The sequence below is a fragment of the Physella acuta genome, unplaced genomic scaffold (genome assembly GCF_028476545.2).
Source record: "Physella acuta isolate Inbredline_101_S28 unplaced genomic scaffold, ASM2847654v3 ptg001531l, whole genome shotgun sequence".
Classification (NCBI taxonomy): domain Eukaryota; kingdom Metazoa; phylum Mollusca; class Gastropoda; family Physidae; genus Physella; species Physella acuta.
The window spans coordinates 234,822-252,072 of record NW_026733046.1 but is presented as its reverse complement, the minus strand read 5'-3'; the positions used below and the strand labels follow the sequence as shown (position 1 = coordinate 252,072).

At 38.0% G+C, this 17,251-nt stretch overlaps 1 protein-coding gene across 1 annotated transcript; it reads right to left on the bottom strand.

Moving 5' to 3' along the window:
- Nucleotides 1-58: 58 nt before the first annotated feature.
- Nucleotides 59-17,016, bottom strand: LOC131928684 (gamma-tubulin complex component 5). The gene is made up of 25 exons (XM_059284772.1): nucleotides 16,767-17,016; nucleotides 16,379-16,485; nucleotides 16,162-16,273; nucleotides 15,711-15,807; nucleotides 15,324-15,394; nucleotides 14,994-15,082; nucleotides 14,338-14,565; nucleotides 13,650-13,739; nucleotides 12,330-12,423; nucleotides 11,447-11,687; nucleotides 11,114-11,334; nucleotides 10,857-10,972; nucleotides 9,782-10,131; nucleotides 6,916-7,031; nucleotides 6,037-6,155; nucleotides 5,372-5,531; nucleotides 4,663-4,725; nucleotides 4,367-4,458; nucleotides 3,275-3,353; nucleotides 2,769-2,846; nucleotides 2,306-2,348; nucleotides 1,637-1,773; nucleotides 515-729; nucleotides 312-412; nucleotides 59-185 (listed from the first exon to the last, which is right to left on the bottom strand). Exons 1-25 carry the CDS (start codon nucleotides 16,833-16,835, stop codon nucleotides 130-132), a joined length of 3,144 nt encoding a protein of 1,047 aa, XP_059140755.1. The 5' UTR covers nucleotides 16,836-17,016; the 3' UTR covers nucleotides 59-129.
- Between the last annotated feature and the right edge of the window lie 235 nt (nucleotides 17,017-17,251).

Genomic DNA, 17,251 nt, shown 5'->3' with positions numbered 1-17,251 from the left:
TTTACAGCAACAAGGGAATAACGCCACACAATAAAATAGATACATGAACATTTTATTTGAGTCTTGAGAAAATAAATCATGATAGATACAGGGAGACAACCATAACAAAAGTCTGTATGTGTGTGCGTGCTATCCATTGGTCACATTCTGTAGTGAAGACACCAGTGCAAAGGCCAGAGATTCCACTGTAACAAAAATAATTGCTGGTTAACTTAATGTGGGGGTATTTTTTATAAGCTAAGGTTTGGTTAATGTCAAGGTGGCTGACCAACGTCCACCTTGTAACACACTGAATGGTAAACAAGACTTACAGTGTGGGAAAGACCCGCGTTTGATGACATTGTTTAAAAAGGCAGCCAGGAAATGAACACAGCGCGTCAGCTCCACCTCCATCTCCACAATAGAATCTCCACTGAAACACAGGGGGGTGTGCAAGTTAGATAAGAGGCTGTCTTAATGTTGAGGTACTCAGTCAAGCACCATCAACATCCTACTTAAACAATGAGCTACTGACCTGAAAAAATCCACACCCTGCCTCCAGTGCAGACCAAATGTGAGGGCCAGATTCAAGACCTTCATCACGGCCTCCTTCAGGAAAGCCAGCTTGGGGTGGAGCAGACAGCGCTCATGGATGGCGTTGACGTAGTCACGGTGGATGGAGATGATCTGTTCTAGGTCAGTGACCCCTTCAAGCTGGGTGGCAAACTCAAGACCTTTACTGTGGAGTATCTGAAAGGCAGACAACAAGCAGACAAAATATAAGACATATCAACTCAAACAGACAGACAAAATATAAGACAAAGTGAAAGACAGAAATGAAACTGAGACAAGAAATAAGGCACATTGGTTTAAAGAAACCAAAAAAGGGGTAAATTATGAGACCCATCACAAAATGAAATCATAAATCAACAAAACAAAAATCCTCATTAAAATTTCTGACATTTTAACTGACTGTCTTGACCGAAACTACTGACCTCAAGAAAGCCTAATTACACAGGTCATTTAACTCAGTCCACCCAGCTCTGATGGGTACCTAACTCATGATAGGGGAAGTAAAGGCAGCTGAGCATAGCGCTGACCACACTATCCTTTCATATGCAGGTCACAGAAAACTGGTAAATTCTACTTCACTTGCCCCATGGACCATCAGGTTCAAAATGGGAAATTCATTTATAAGTGACCCCAAGAAATAAAAGTGACCCCAGAAAACCCCACTTACACAGGTTATGTATAACTGTGTAACGAAGAGGTGACCCCCCCCCCCCAAGAAAACCGACTTACCCATGTCATGATGTAATTGTGCAAGCTGTTGATGAAGTGACGCCCCCCCCCCCCCCCCCCAGAAAACCCACTTACGCGGGTCATGATGTAATTGTGCAAGCTGTTGATGAAGTGACCCCCCCAGAAAACCCACTTATGCGGGTCATGATGTAATTGTGTAAGCTGTTGATGAAGTGACCCCCCCCAGAAAACCCACTTACGCGGGTCATGATGTAATTGTGTAAGCTGTTGATGACGTGACCCCCCCAGAAAACCCACTTACGCATGAAGTGACCCCCAGAAAAACCACTTACACGGGTCATGATGTAATTGTGTAAGCTGTTGATGAAGTGACCCCCCCAAAAAACCCACTTACGCGGGTCATGATGTAATTGTGTAAGCTGTTGATGAAGTAGAGCAGTCGAAACCTCAGGAGCTGAAACCTGTGGATCCTCTTCTCTCTGGGCATTGTCTCCCCTTCGTGTCTGCTCACTTTCTGCGCTCGGGAGATCTCTGGGGTCAAAGGTTAAGTTTAATTTCTTTGCCTTAAGCTAACAGTTAAATATGTTTTAATGAGCATCAATTTTAATTTTCAAAAGCTTGTTTTTTAATGAAATGATCAATGAAGGAATGAATAGATAAAAAGTATTTAAAGATAACGTTGCATGTATGACATGGATAAGACAATGGTAGGTCGTAACAAACACAGACCACATTAAGGAACAAAAGAAATGTTTTCACCAATAAGCTTAATGCACAAGAAGAAATTTAAATGTTTGAAATATATAAAAGTGCACCAGTATTTCAATTCTAAACAACAGTGTGTGTTATAAAATTTAGTTAGGACTTAATATAGCAACACAAACTTTAAAAAAAAATTATTTACATTTTAAAAATATTTTTTCTTCTTCTTTTTAGTGCATGTATAACAGCTTGTTATTTTAACAATTATAAAAGTTTATTTTAATTTTTAAAAATTTGAGTAAATTAAATCCGACAATTAAAAAGACACATGCAGAAAGGTGTGAGGTCAAGGTTAACTTACCCTCAAACCTCAGCTGATCCAGGGTAAACTTGGCTCTTTTCACCTGGTCAATTAACACAAACACATTGTTACTGGGGGTGTGGTGACACACACAGGGCTACAAGTATCAGTGGTGACACACACAGGGCTACAAGTATCAGTGGTGACACACACAGGGCTACAAGTATCAGTGGTGACACATACAGGGCTACAAGTATCAGTGGTGACACACACAGATCTACAAGTATCTGCTAGGTGGTGACACACACAGAGTTACACGTATCTACTCAAAGATGACACAGTATCTGCTCAGTGTTGACACAGAGCTACAAGTATCAGTGGTGACACAGAGCTACAAGTATCTGCTCAGTGGTGATACAGGGCTACAAGTATCTGCTTAGTAGTGCTTAGCTACAAGTTATAAGAACCAAATGATAAAAAACAATTTAAAATAAAAACTTAGAGTAGAAATGAAAAAAAAAACCTGGATTAGAAATGAAAATATGTTGTTGTAGAGTAACTGACAATCTCCTGATATGACAACATTCACTGGCCATGGAACCTGAAAAATATAAATAACAACACTTTGTTAGCACTCTCAATAATAACAATTTATAAATTTATGTATTATGTGCTGCATGGTACAGGCTTCAAGAAAGTGAAGCAAATATAGATTTAGAATTTTAATTTATGTATATATAAATATATAAATACATATGTATATTTATTTATATATATATATATATATATATATATATATATATATATAAATAAAATATATAAAGTGATGCATATTGTATATTAAGAGGAAGGTAAACATTTGGGGTTTAAAAAAAATTTTAATTTATGATTTGTTTTCATTGAGTGGTATAAGGGACATAACTCAAAAATTACTTTCTTTTTCAATGACCTACATTTTTAAACAAATAAATTAGAAGTATGTAACTCTACATCCTTTTTTTTTCTAAATTGTACTTTGAATAGACCTACATTGTATTTCAAGTGTATGCAATCAGTGACTGAGATGGGGGTCCTCTCTTGTAACCCAGTCAACACCTCAATAGACAACCTGTTGAAGATCATCAGGACTAGGATAAGATTTTTTCTTCTCACCTGACCGTGTTATTTGAGGTAGTTGTGGCAGGTATATGGTAAGTGTTACACCCTGGGATATATGGTGTAGTGTTACACCACAGCTAGATGCCTCACCTGGATATGTCCTTAGGGTGCCCCAGCTAAATGCCTCACCTGGTATATATGGTGTAGTGTTACACCACAGCTAAATGCCTCACCTGGTATATATGGTGTAGTGTTACACCACAGCTAAATGCCTCACCTGGTATATATGGTGTAGTGTTACACCACAGCTAAATGCCTCACCTGGATATGTCCTTAGGATGCCCCAGCTAAATGCCTCACCTGGATATGTCCTTAGGGTGCCCCAGGTAAATGCCTCACCTGGATATGTCCTTAGGGTGCCCCAGCTAAATGCCTCACCTGGATATGTCCTTAGGATGCCCCAGGTAAATGCCTCACCTGGATATGTCCTTAGGATGCCCCAGCTAAATGCCTCACCTGGATATGTCCTTAGGGTGCCCCAGGTAAATGCCTCACCTGGATATGTCCTTAGGATGCCCCAGCTAAATGCCTCACCTGGATATGTCCTTAGGATGCCCCAGCTAAATGCCTCACCTGGATATGTCCTTAGGATGCCCCAGCTAAATGTCTCACCTGGATATGTCCTTAGGGTGCCCCAGCTAAATGCCTCACCTGGATATGTCCTTAGGGTGCCCCAGCTAAATGCCTCACCTGGATATGTCCTTAGGGTGCCCCAGCTAAATGCCTCACCTGGATATGTCCTTAGGGTGCCCCAGCTAAATGCCTCACCTGGATATGTCCTTAGGATGCCCCAGCTAAATGCCTCACCTGGATATGTCCTTAGGATGCCCCAGCTAAATGCCTCACCTGGATATGTCCTTAGGATGCCCCAGCTAAATGTCTCACCTGGATATGTCCTTAGGGTGCCCCAGCTAAATGCCTCACCTGGATATGTCCTTAGGGTGCCCCAGCTAAATGCCTCACCTGGATATGTCCTTAGGGTGCCTGCATGCCACAGCTTCATGTAAATAAATCTCCAGCAGAGAAAAATCTCGCCAGTCTTCTCTGCTTTCTATCTGTCAGTTGAAAAACATTGAGTCAACACCATATTAGAGCAGCAGTTTGGGGATACCTTCAATACTTTCAGCACCCAAATATTTTTCCTTACAGACCAAGGAGAAAACCAACAGTTGCAAGATTCAAATTTTCGGTTTAGACAATAAGGGAGATAACTTTACAGTTTACTTTAATGTAAAGTTATTAAAACACTGTTTTCTCACCTTCTTAAAAATGGGTGTGTAGAAGTCATACATTAGCTCCCCTGAAGACATGAGGTAGTATCTCTGGAAACAAAACAAAATTGTTAAAAAACAAATTGAAAGTATTTACCTAGAGACAATTTTGCTAGTTAGTGATACATTCAGCCGTCTGTGATGTGCAACATTCAGTTGAAGTGATACGGGGATTCAGACTAAAATGACAAACTAAACAATCTATCTCAAAATATATATTTTTTCCTGAGGTATTTTGTAATGTAACAATTTTGTAAGAAAACTACTGCATAAAAAAAAAAAAAATAATACTGTCTGATACAATCAATATAACTTCTTCTATCCTTACAGCGAGGTGGATTTTAAAAGCTTACATCAGCAAAGTGGCCCATCAGAGCTGGATGGACTAGCTATGGGCGTCCTGTTTTCTCAGGCCTGGGATCAAAACTCTAGGGCCCAGACATGCCACAGGTTACTGCAGGTAAAAATGGGATGGATGCTATGTGTACCTGCTACAGCAGGTAAAAATATGATGGGTGCTATGTGTACCTGCCACAGGTTTACAGCAGGTAAAAATATGATGGGTGCTATGTGTACCTGCCACACCAGGTAAAAATATGATGGGTGCTATGTGTACCTGCCACACCAGGTAAAAATATGATGGGTGCTGTGTGTACCTGCCACAGCAGGTAAAAATATGATGGGTGCCATTTTGTACCTGCATAGCTTGAAGACAGTCCAGAAGGTGGTACTCAGTCTTGAGGATGTGGACAAGTTTCAGACAGACAGTCTGATAGCGGCAGCTGATATGTGGGTACAAGCAGCCCTCACACAATTTGAGCAGCGGCGTGATGCCACGGTTGGTGCCTCGCAGATTCCTGAACAAAATACAAGTTTTGTAGTTTATACACAGCAACAACACCTTGAAGCAAAAGCTACTGATTCAAATCTCATTTAGTCTCTGAATGAAATGACATTTGGTCTCTAAATAAAATGTCATTTAGTCTCTGAATAAAATGTCATTTAGTCTTTGAATAAAATGTCATTTGGTCTCTAAATAAAATGTCATTCAGTCTCTGAATAAAATGCCATTTAATGCAACAGTTAGAGGTGGATCTAGGTTGAAAAACCTCCAGAAAAATATGGAAGAAGAATAGGAACTTGGTTTAATTTATTTAAAGTAACTTTTAATTTAATTTTACATTTTATTAAATTGGTTACACTAAAGTGTAACATGATTAATTTAAAAATTATGTAAGCTTAAAACATTAGTCCCCCATTTTAAAAGTTAGAACTGCTTAAAGATACAGGTATTTAATTAGCTTATACAGGCAGGTCATTTAATTAAGTGTGTTAGTCACTTATTTAAAACAATGAGCTTACAGTTCGGATTTTTGTTTCTTCATTGTTGATTTCTCATGAGAAAACAGGCCAGAAAAGTTGATGTTCAGGAGTGGGTCAAGGTCACCCTTAATCTGCAGCTGTTTTCTCACCTGCTTATCCTGGAAACAGTTTTGGAAATATTTGATTACACACCATTTGATTACACACCAACTATTTGATTACACACCAACCATTTGATTACACACCAACTATTTGATTACACACCAACTATTTGATTACACACCAACTATTTGATTACACACCAACTATTTGATTACACACCAACTATTTGATTACACACCAACTATTTGATTACACACCAACTATTTGATTACACACCAACTATTTGTTTCATTACATGCCAACTATTTGATTACACACCAACTATTTGATTACACACCAACTATTTAACTACACACCAACTATTTGATTACACATCAACAAATTAAAATTAACAGCTGGCAAATTGACTGAGGGAGTTGAGTTTACTAATGAACCACTTAGTACATTATTTATTATTTACATTGTTGTTGTTTTTATTTGACAAGTGCCAACAGTTTGAAAGGAAAAATGCTTAAACATTAGAAGAGCCAAGAGAAAAGAAACAGAGAGTCAACATGATGGTAGGTATCAAATCACCTGGAACATATCAAGACAAAAGAGAGTCAACATGATGGTAGGTAAATGCATCAAGTCACCTGGAACATATCAAGACAAAAGAGAGTCAACATGATGGTAGGTAAATGCATCAAGTCACCTGCTACATATCAAGACAAAAGAAACAGTGAACATGATGGTAGGTAAATGCATCAAGTCACCTGGTACATATCAAGACAAAAGAAACAGTCAACATGATGGTAGGTAAATGCATCAAATCACCTGGTACATAATCTCCTTGGGTGGGGGAATCTCCTGCACCACTGGAGTCTCACAAATCTCCAGCTTGGCTTTCAAATCTTGCACAAAATGTTCATAAAGAGTTAAAGGCCGCTCAACTGTTTAGAGTAAAAAAGTGAAATGTTAATGGTACTGACTTTAGAAATAAGCAAGAACTTTGTTAGTTTAGGCTAGGTTGTAAGTGTAAATATTTACTTTGCTATTTCCTGATGTCTTTTAATTCATGCACAAAAGGGTTCTATAAAAATATATTCTTCTCTTACAAACTCTAAAACTGATGTCTTGAACTTCTAATATAATCTTGTCTTACAAACTCTAAAACTGATGTCTTGAACTTCTAATATAATCTTGTCTTACAAACTCTAAAACTGATGTCTTGAACTTCTAATATAATCTTGTCTTACAAACTCTAAAATTGATGTCTTGAACTTCTAATATAATCTTGTCTTACAAGCTCTAAAACTGATGTCTTGAACTTCTAATATAATCTTGTCTTACAAGCTCTAAAATTGATGTCTTGAACTTCTAATATAATCTTGTCTTACAAACTCTAAAATTGATGTCTTGAACTTCTAATATAATCTTGTCTTACAAACTCTAAAACTGATGTCTTGAACTTCTAATATAATCTTGTCTTACAAACTCTAAAATTGATGTCTTGAACTTCTAATATAATCTTGTCTTACAAACTCTAAAACTGATGTCTTGAACTTCTAATATAATCTTGTCTTACAAACTCTAAAATTGATGTCTTGAACTTCTAATATAATCTTGTCTTACAAACTCTAAAACTGATGTCTTGAACTTCTAATATAATCTTGTCTTACAAGCTCTAAAACTGATGTCTTGAACTTCTAATATAATCTTGTCTTACAAACTCTAAAACTGATGTCTTGAACTTCTAATATAATCTTGTCTTACAAACTCTAAAACTGATGTCTTGAACTTCTAATATAATCTTGTCTTACAAGCTCTAAAACTGATGTCTTGAACTTCTAATATAATCTTGTCTTACAAACTCTAAAACTGATGTCTTGAACTTCTAATATAATCTTGTCTTACAAACTCTAAAATTGATGTCTTGAACTTCTAATATAATCTTGTCTTACAAACTCTAAAACTGATGTCTTGAACTTCTAATATAATCTTGTCTTACAAACTCTAAAACTGATGTCTTGAACTTCTAATATAATCTTGTCTTACAAACTCTAAAATTGATGTCTTGAACTTCTAATATAATTTTGTCTTACAAACTCTAAAACTGATGTCTTGAACTTCTAATATAATCTTGTCTTACAAACTCTAAAACTGATGTCTTGAACTTCTAATATAATCTTGTCTTACAAACTCTAAAACTGATGTCTTGAACTTCTAATATAATCTTGTCTTACAAGCTCTAAAACTGATGTCTTGAACTTCTAATATAATCTTGTCTTACAAGCTCTAAAACTGATGTCTTGAACTTCTAATATAATCTTGTCTTACAAACTCTAAAACTGATGTCTTGAACTTCTAATATAATCTTGTCTTACAAACTCTAAAACTGATGTCTTGAACTTCTAATATAATCTTGTCTTACAAACTCTAAAACTGATGTCTTGAACTTCTAATATAATCTTGTCTTACAAACTCTAAAATTGATGTCTTGAACTTCTAATATAATCTTGTCTTACAAACTCTAAAACTGATGTCTTGAACTTCTAATATAATTTTGTCTTACAAACTCTAAAACTGATGTCTTGAACTTCTAATATAATCTTGTCTTACAAACTCTAAAACTGATGTCTTGAACTTCTAATATAATCTTGTCTTACAAACTCTAAAATTGATGTCTTGAACTTCTAATATAATCTTGTCTTACAAACTCTAAAACTGATGTCTTGAACTTCTAATATAATTTTGTCTTACAAACTCTAAAACTGATGTCTTGAACTTCTAATATAATCTTGTCTTACAAACTCTAAAATTGATGTCTTGAACTTCTAATATAATCTTGTCTTACAAACTCTAAAACTGATGTCTTGAACTTCTAATATAATCTTGTCTTACAAACTCTAAAACTGATGTCTTGAACTTCTAATATAATTTTGTCTTACAAACTCTAAAACTGATGTCTTGAACTTCTAATATAATCTTGTCTTACAAACTCTAAAATTGATGTCTTGAACTTCTAATATAATTTTGTCTTACAAACTCTAAAACTGATGTCTTGAACTTCTAATATAATCTTGTCTTACAAACTCTAAAACTGATGTATTGAACTTCTAATATAATCTTGTCTTACAAACTCTAAAACTGATGTCTTGAACTTCTAATATAATCTTGTCTTACAAACTCTAAAACTGATGTCTTGAACTTCTAATATAATCTTGTCTTACAAACTCTAAAACTGATGTCTTGAACTTCTAATATAATCTTGTCTTACAAACTCTAAAATTGATGTCTTGAACTTCTAATATAATCTTGTCTTACAAACTCTAAAACTGATGTCTTGAACTTCTAATATAATCTTGTCTTACAAGCTCTAAAACTGATGTCTTGAACTTCTAATATAATCTTCTCTTACAAACTCTAAAACTGATGTCTTGAACTTCTAATATAATCTTGTCTTACAAGCTCTAAAACTGATGTCTTGAACTTCTAATATAATCTTCTCTTACAAACTCTAAAACTGATGTCTTGAACTTCTAATATAATCTTGTCTTACAAACTCTAAAACTGATGTCTTGAACTTCTAATATAATCTTGTCTTACAAGCTCTAAAACTGATGTCTTGAACTTCTAATATAATCTTCTCTTACAAACTCTAAAATTGATGTCTTGAACTTCTAATATAATCTTGTCTTACAAACTCTAAAACTGATGTCTTGAACTTCTCCCAGCCTGCCCAGATTTTCCAGCATCTCCATTGACTTGCCAGTCAGGATAACTTTAGCCAAAATTGGCTGCAGAAGTTTTGGTCCATTTTTTATTATGTACTCCGTGGAGTCTGGCTTTTGATAGTTCTTGTGGGCAGTGGCAGGGATGTTGGCCCCAGAGATGTTGGCCCCAGGGATGTTGGCCCCAGGGTTGTTGGCCCCAGGGTTCAGATCTACAACAGCAGGCTCAGAACTAGAAGTCTGGTTGGGACTAGGGTGCAGGTTTGAAATGAAAGCCTTCTCCCAAAATGTTTCATCTAGAGATTTGATTTCTTTGTTTCTGAAAAGGAAATAGCACAGAAATGTAAAAAACCAGAGGTTTGATAATTTAGTAAAGAAGATCTACAGAGGTCAAATTTGATCCACCCAGCTGTTGTACCTAAAAGTTACGGTGACTGGCACAGTAAAGTGAAAAAAAGTAATGCTCCATTTTAAGATCCATAGGGCAGATAATGTAGAGTTCATATTTCTTGACTTGAGCATAAGCAGGGATGGTGTGGTCAGCACCATGTTCAGCCACCTGTACTTTCCCATTAGAGCTGGGTGGACTCAGTGATATCAAATAGTATCAAGGTCAAATGCCAAAACACAAACTGTTCATACCCCCCAAAACAAAATGCCCCTATGCCCAAACACAATGTGCCCCTGTGCCCCAACAAAAAATGCCCCTATGCCCAAACACAATGTGCCCCTGTGCCCCAACAAAAAATGCCCCTATGCCCAAACACAAAGTGTCCCTATGCCCCAACACAAAGTGCCCCTATGCCCCAACACAAAGTGCCCCTATGCCCCAACACAAAGTGCCCCTATGCCCCAACACAAAGTGTCCCTATGCCCCAACACAAAGTGCCCCTATGCCCCAACACAAAGTGTCCCTATGCCCCAACACAAAGTGCCCCTATGCCCAACACAAAGTGCCCCAATGCCCCAACACAAAGTGCCCCTATGCCCCAACATAAAATGCCCCTATGCCCCAACATAAAATGCCCCTATGCCCCAACAAACCTCTGAATGACAAACTCCCCAGCCGAGTCACACAACTGACCATTGTTGATCCACTCACTGGTCATCTCCAGGAGAGGCTGGCTCGTCTTGACCAACATCTTTAATGTGAGCAGAGACTAACAGAAAAATAAAGTTGCCTCCCCTTAGTTGTAAAATTACCTCCCTTATTTATATACCTAGCTACATATATTTAACTTGACTTAAGTTCCCCCCCTCTCCCCCCACCAGGTAGGCAACCAGCACAAGAGAAAGTTTACCTTGTCAGTGGTGTCAGTCAGTGACATCATGTCCGCCTCAAAGACGGCCTGGTACAGCACGTCCAGCAGCAGGGCTGACTTGAAGCAGTTGCTGACCTGGGTAGTCTGGCACAGGCTGGAGGCAGAGGTCACCCCAGAGATGTAGATACTGTGGACTGTTTGAACCTTGTCATGCCAAGCTTCAAGGTCAGAGGTCAGCTTGGCCAGGGTCATAAGGTCATCTAAAAAATATTTTATAAGGGGCAGAGTGGTAGAGCGTTAGACAGCAAACATTCAAGTAATGAGATCATACAGACATATGATCTAAAGTTAAGGAACATGCTTAAGTCTTACCTTGTTCTAGAACATTCTTTTCAATCCTGACCAGCTCCCCCCTGTACTGTGAGAGGAACTCTGAGACACATGTGGCAAAGGCCTGGTACGTCTGTGGCACCCCCACGGGCCCCGTGGACGTGGGCCCCTGACACAAGATGGCGCTGCTGATCTGGGAGACAATGTCGGAGACAAAACTGTGCAGGGAAGCAACCTGGCTGGCTTTACGCATCAGTGGCTTCATACAGCTCTCCAGACATTCCTGGCAACAATGGAAACATCATTAGTCATTCCTGGCAATAGAAACATCATTAGTCATTCCTGGCAACAATGGAAACATCATTAGTCATTCCTGGCAACAATGGAAACATCATTAGTCATTCCTGGCAACAATGGAAACATCATTAGTCATTCCTGGCAACAATAGAAACATCATTAGTCATTCCTGGCAACAATGGAAACATCATTAGTCATTCCTGGCAACAATGGAAACATCATTAGTCATTCCTGGCAACAATGGAAACATCATTAGTCATTCCTGGCAACAATGGAAACATCATTAGTCATTCCTGGCAACAATGGAAACATCATTAGTCATTCCTGGCAACAATGGAAACATCATTAGTCATTCCTGGCAACAATGGAAACATCATTAGTCATTCCTGGCAACAATAGAAACATCATTAGTTACTCAGTCAAAAATAATCATAAGATCATAAAACTAGCTTTTAAGTAGAACTATCTTACAGATATATTAGTTATAAGCAACAACATTGTAAGAGAAATTGTCACAATTTTTCTTCTTACATCAAATAAATATGCATAAAAAAACAAAACATGAGAAACTGTTTTTATACTCAAGAAAGGAAGCAGAGTATGTTGAAGAGAAGAGAAGATAACTCACATTAGTCAAGTGCATAAGGTAAACATCAGGGTTGAGGCTGAATTCTTGGCCATTGAATTTAAAAATAAACAGATCCTTCACTCCACTTAACATCCTGAAATTAAATTAAATCATGACACATTCATACATTTCACCTCCCTAAGGAAACTTACCACAGAACCTCCCTAAACTTACCACAGGACCTCCCTAAACTTACCACAGGACCTCCCTAAACTTACCACAGGACCTCCCTAAACTTACCACAGGACCTCCATAAAGAAACTTACCACACGACCTCCCTAAACTTACCACAGGACCTCCCTAAACTTACCACAGGACCTCCCTAAACTTACCACAGGACCTCCCTAAACTTACCACAGGACCTCCCTAAACTTACCACAGGACCTCCATAAAGAAACTTACCACACGACCTCCCTAAACTTACCACAGGACCTCCCTAAACTTACCACAGAACCTCCCTAAACTTACCACAGGACCTCCCTAAACTTACCACAGGACCTCCATAAAGAAACTTACCACACGACCTCCCTAAACTTACCACAGGACCTCCCTAAACTTACCACAGGACCTCCCTAAACTTACCACAGAACCTCCCTAAACTTACCACAGGACCTCCCTAAACTTACCACAGGACCTCCATAAAGAAACTTACCACACGACCTCCCTAAACTTACCACAGGACCTCCCTAAACTTACCACAGGACCTCCCTAAACTTACCACAGGACCTCCCTAAACTTACCACAGGACCTCCCTAAACTTACCACAGGACCTCCCTAAGCTTACCACAGGACCTCCCTAAACTTACCACAGGACCTCCCTAAACTTACCACAGGACCTCCCTAAACTTACCACAGGACCTCCCTAAACTTACCACAGGACCTCCCTAAACTTACCACAGGACCTCCCTAAACTTACCACAGGACCTCCCTAAACTTACCACAGGACCTCCCTAAACTTACCACAGGACCTCCCTAAACTTACCACAGGACCTCCATAAAGAAACTTACCACACGACCTCCCTAAACTTACCACAGAACCTCCCTAAACTTACCACAGGACCTCCCTAAACTTACCACAGGACCTCCCTAAACTTACCACACGACCTCCCTAAACTTACCACAGGACCTCCCTAAACTTACCACAGGACCTCCCTAAACTTACCACAGGACCTCCCTAAACTTACCACAGAACCTCCCTAAACTTACCACAGGACCTCCATAAAGAAACTTACCACAGGACCTCCCTAAACTTACCACAGGACCTCCCTAAACTTACCACAGGACCTCCCTAAACTTACCACAGGACCTCCCTAAACTTACCACAGGACCTCCCTGATGACCTGAGGTTCAGTGATGACACATTGTGACCTTGGAGTGTGAAACTCGTTCAGTTTTGACAGGTAACAGTTCCTGGGTCAGACAAGAGTGACATCATTGGCTTACATTGACATAGGCTGGCCAGGGGTCAGATCATTGGCTTACATTGGCCAGTCTCTGGCTAGCTAAAACCTCACCAGTCTCCGGCTAGCTAAAACCTCACCAGTCTCCGGCTAGCTAAAACCTCACCAGTCTCTGACTAGCTAAAACCTCACCAGTCTCTGGCTAGCTAAAACCTCACCAGTCTCTGGCTCTCTAAAAACTCACCAGTCTCTGGCTAGCTAAAACCTCACAAGTCTCTGGCTAGCTAGAACCTCACCAGTCTCTGGCTAGCTAAAACCTCACCAGTCTCTGGCTAGCTATTACCTCACCAGTCTCTGACTAGCTAAAATCTCACCAGTCTCTGACTAGCTATTACCTCACCAGTCTCTGACTAGCTAAAATCTCACCAGTCTCTGACTAGCTAAAACCTCACCAGTCTCTGGCTAGCTAAAACCTCACCAGTCTCTGACTAGCTAAAACCTCACCAGTCTCTGGCTAGCTAGAACCTCACCAGTCTCTGACTAGCTAAAACCTCACCAGTCTCTGACTAGCTAAAATCTCACCAGTCTCTGACTAGCTAAAACCTCACCAGTCTCTGGCTAGATTAGATGCGGCATGACTCCCTGCTGTATCCTCCTCCCTCCCCTTCCCCCTCCAGTATTCTGTGACTAGCATCTGCTCCAGCTGTGTGTACTCATCACTGACAGTCATATGATGGACAGCCGAGGTGACTGAGGACACATGTGACTGTATGACTGATCTTAGACATGACTGCTGACCATAAGCCTCATCTGTTCTCTCAGCTTCTCTGATTGCACTGCAAATAGAAACCGTAAATCTAGTATCACTGATTCACACAACAAACAAACACATCCTCATTAACAAGTTAATACAAACACTGAGAGAACTATTGAATCATGCTGGGTACATTTTAAAACTGAGATTCAGAATGTGCTGCAGAAAGACTTACAAAAACTAAACAATGGGTTAGTCAGGCGAGAGAAAAATTGTAAACAAAAACTAAACAATGGGTTAGTCCGGTGAGAGAAAAATTGTAAACAAAAACTAAACAATGGGTTAGTCAGGTGAGAGAAAAATTGTAAACAAAAACTAAACAATGGGTTAGTCAGGTGAGAAAAAATTGTAAACAAAAACTAAACAATGGGTTAGTCAGGTGAGAGAAAAATTGTAAACAAAAACTAAACAATGGGTTAGTCAGGTGAGAGAAAAATTGTAAACAAAAACCTTTTCTGGTCAGCTTCATCTTCTTCATTTGCTTTCTCTTCATCAGATTCTTCAGACAGGCTTTCGTCAGATTCATCACAACTACTTGACTACAAAATTAAATATAGCACCAACAGTGATTCAAAAAATATGTACAATAAAAAAATAATAATTATGAAACAGATTAAATAAAAACTAACCTTACACCAAATGAGAATAGTTTTTAAATAAAAAAAATAGCTTTAATCATTTAAAAAATTCTAAGAATTTTAAGGATTATTATAATTTTTTACTTTGAAGTTTAAAAGAGTAAATTTACACCACCCAACAAAACAAGGGTGTCAAACTTACAGCATAGGAACAAAAGTTCCTGTTGATGTCTTGTAACAAGTATGAGCTCCAATCAAAGTCATCAACTTCCTCTGTCAGCAAGAAATAAAATGGTGAAGAAAAAAAATCATAATCTACAAACTTTATTCTAACACAACAACCATCAAACTCATCAGATCATTCACATTGTTTACAGTTAAGAACTAGCAGATCTGACAATTTATGTTAGTGATAGTTGGGGTCAGTGTAGCATTCAGAAATCTCCCAGCTAAAGATTGGGGTCAGGGTAGCATTTAGAAATATCTCAATCTCTCGGCTAAAAGTTGGGGTCAATGTAGCATTTAGAAAATTCCCAGCTAAAAATGTTAATAACTGGTGAGGAGTGACAGAAATATTTGAAATATTTACCAGGTTTTATTTCCTTCTGTTTTCTTTGAAAATCAGTTTGTATTGGGGAGTGAGACAACTCCAGCAACAAAGACAGCAGGGCATAGTGAACATCTGTCTGAAGTTTACAAGTGTAACCAGTTACACAGCAATTACTAGATACACACAACAGCCTTTACAACTAGATAGTAGATACACACAACAGCAATTAGTAGATACACACAACAGCCATTACTAACTAGATAGTAGATACACACAACAGCAATTACTAACTAGATAGCACATACACACAACAGCAATTACTAACTAGATAGTAGATACACATAACAGCAATTACTAACTACATTTAAAATTTTTTTTTACTGATGTTACTAAGCAAATTTTTAATTTACTGTGGTATTTAAAACAAAACAAAAGGTAACAGACAATCTAATCTAATTTCCTTCAACAAGAAGAAAAAACTGTACAAAACCTCTCCAGTATCCCTTCCATCAAGCCCTGGCTGGGCTAAAAAAGCCTGAGTTAACTCCCTTAAATCTGTAGCTTTCTGCTTTTGTGAGTGAATTTCTAATTTTTCGCATAATCTGAAAAATACATTTGGTTTTTTGAAATTTTTGGAAAAACTTCATCTAAGAAGAGTTAAGTATAATCAATGAAATGGAAGCCAGGATTTTAAAAAAATATCTGACCCATCAACAGCACGACGAATCTTATGGCTGTCAGGACTGAGGTATCTGTGGTACTTGAAGTTGGAATCAGCAAACGTCAGACATAAATGAAAATTTTCATCTCTTTCCTTAAAAACAAAGTACTCAATATCAAATTTAATCCTAAACTTTTTTCTAAGTAGAATCTATTTATCAAAGAAATAGTAGCAGCTACACTGCAAATTTTTTTTCAAAGTAGTTAGTTTGGTGTTATTAGGTAAGGAAAGTAAGATACTAGATCTAGATTCTGCTACTTAGAAAAGTAAGAAGGAAGAATCAAGTGACTAGTCACTGCAGAAGTACAGTGACAAACAACAGTGTGACTGAGAAGGTAGAAATCTAGAGAAGAGTCAGTCACGGAGGAATTCACCTGAAAACCTGTTACGAGCTTTATCAAAAGACGTGTGTCTTTGTCGATTTTCTCTTTTCTTTTTGCCATATCATCGTTTACAATTTAAGAACTAAATAAATGGGACTAGAACTAGAATATAGACTAGATCTAGATCAAATCTAGATAGAATATGTATGTATTTCATTCACACTTCCTTTTTTAAGTTTGGTTAACAGGGACGCGCCTTTGAGACTTCCGGTAAGATCAAAAAACTTTTCATAACATTAAAAAATTATAGAGTCTAGATCTAGATCTAGATCTAACTAGAATCTGAATCTAGATTTAGACTAGATTCCAGATATAGATTAGATCAGATTAGATTATAATATAGATCTAGATTAGATCTAGAATTTATTTTTAATTGTATTCTTATATTTAGAATTTAGATAGATCTATGATTCTATGTACTAATGTAGCCTACAAAAAGTAACATTTAAAAAGTATGGGCCCAAATTTGGTGCGAA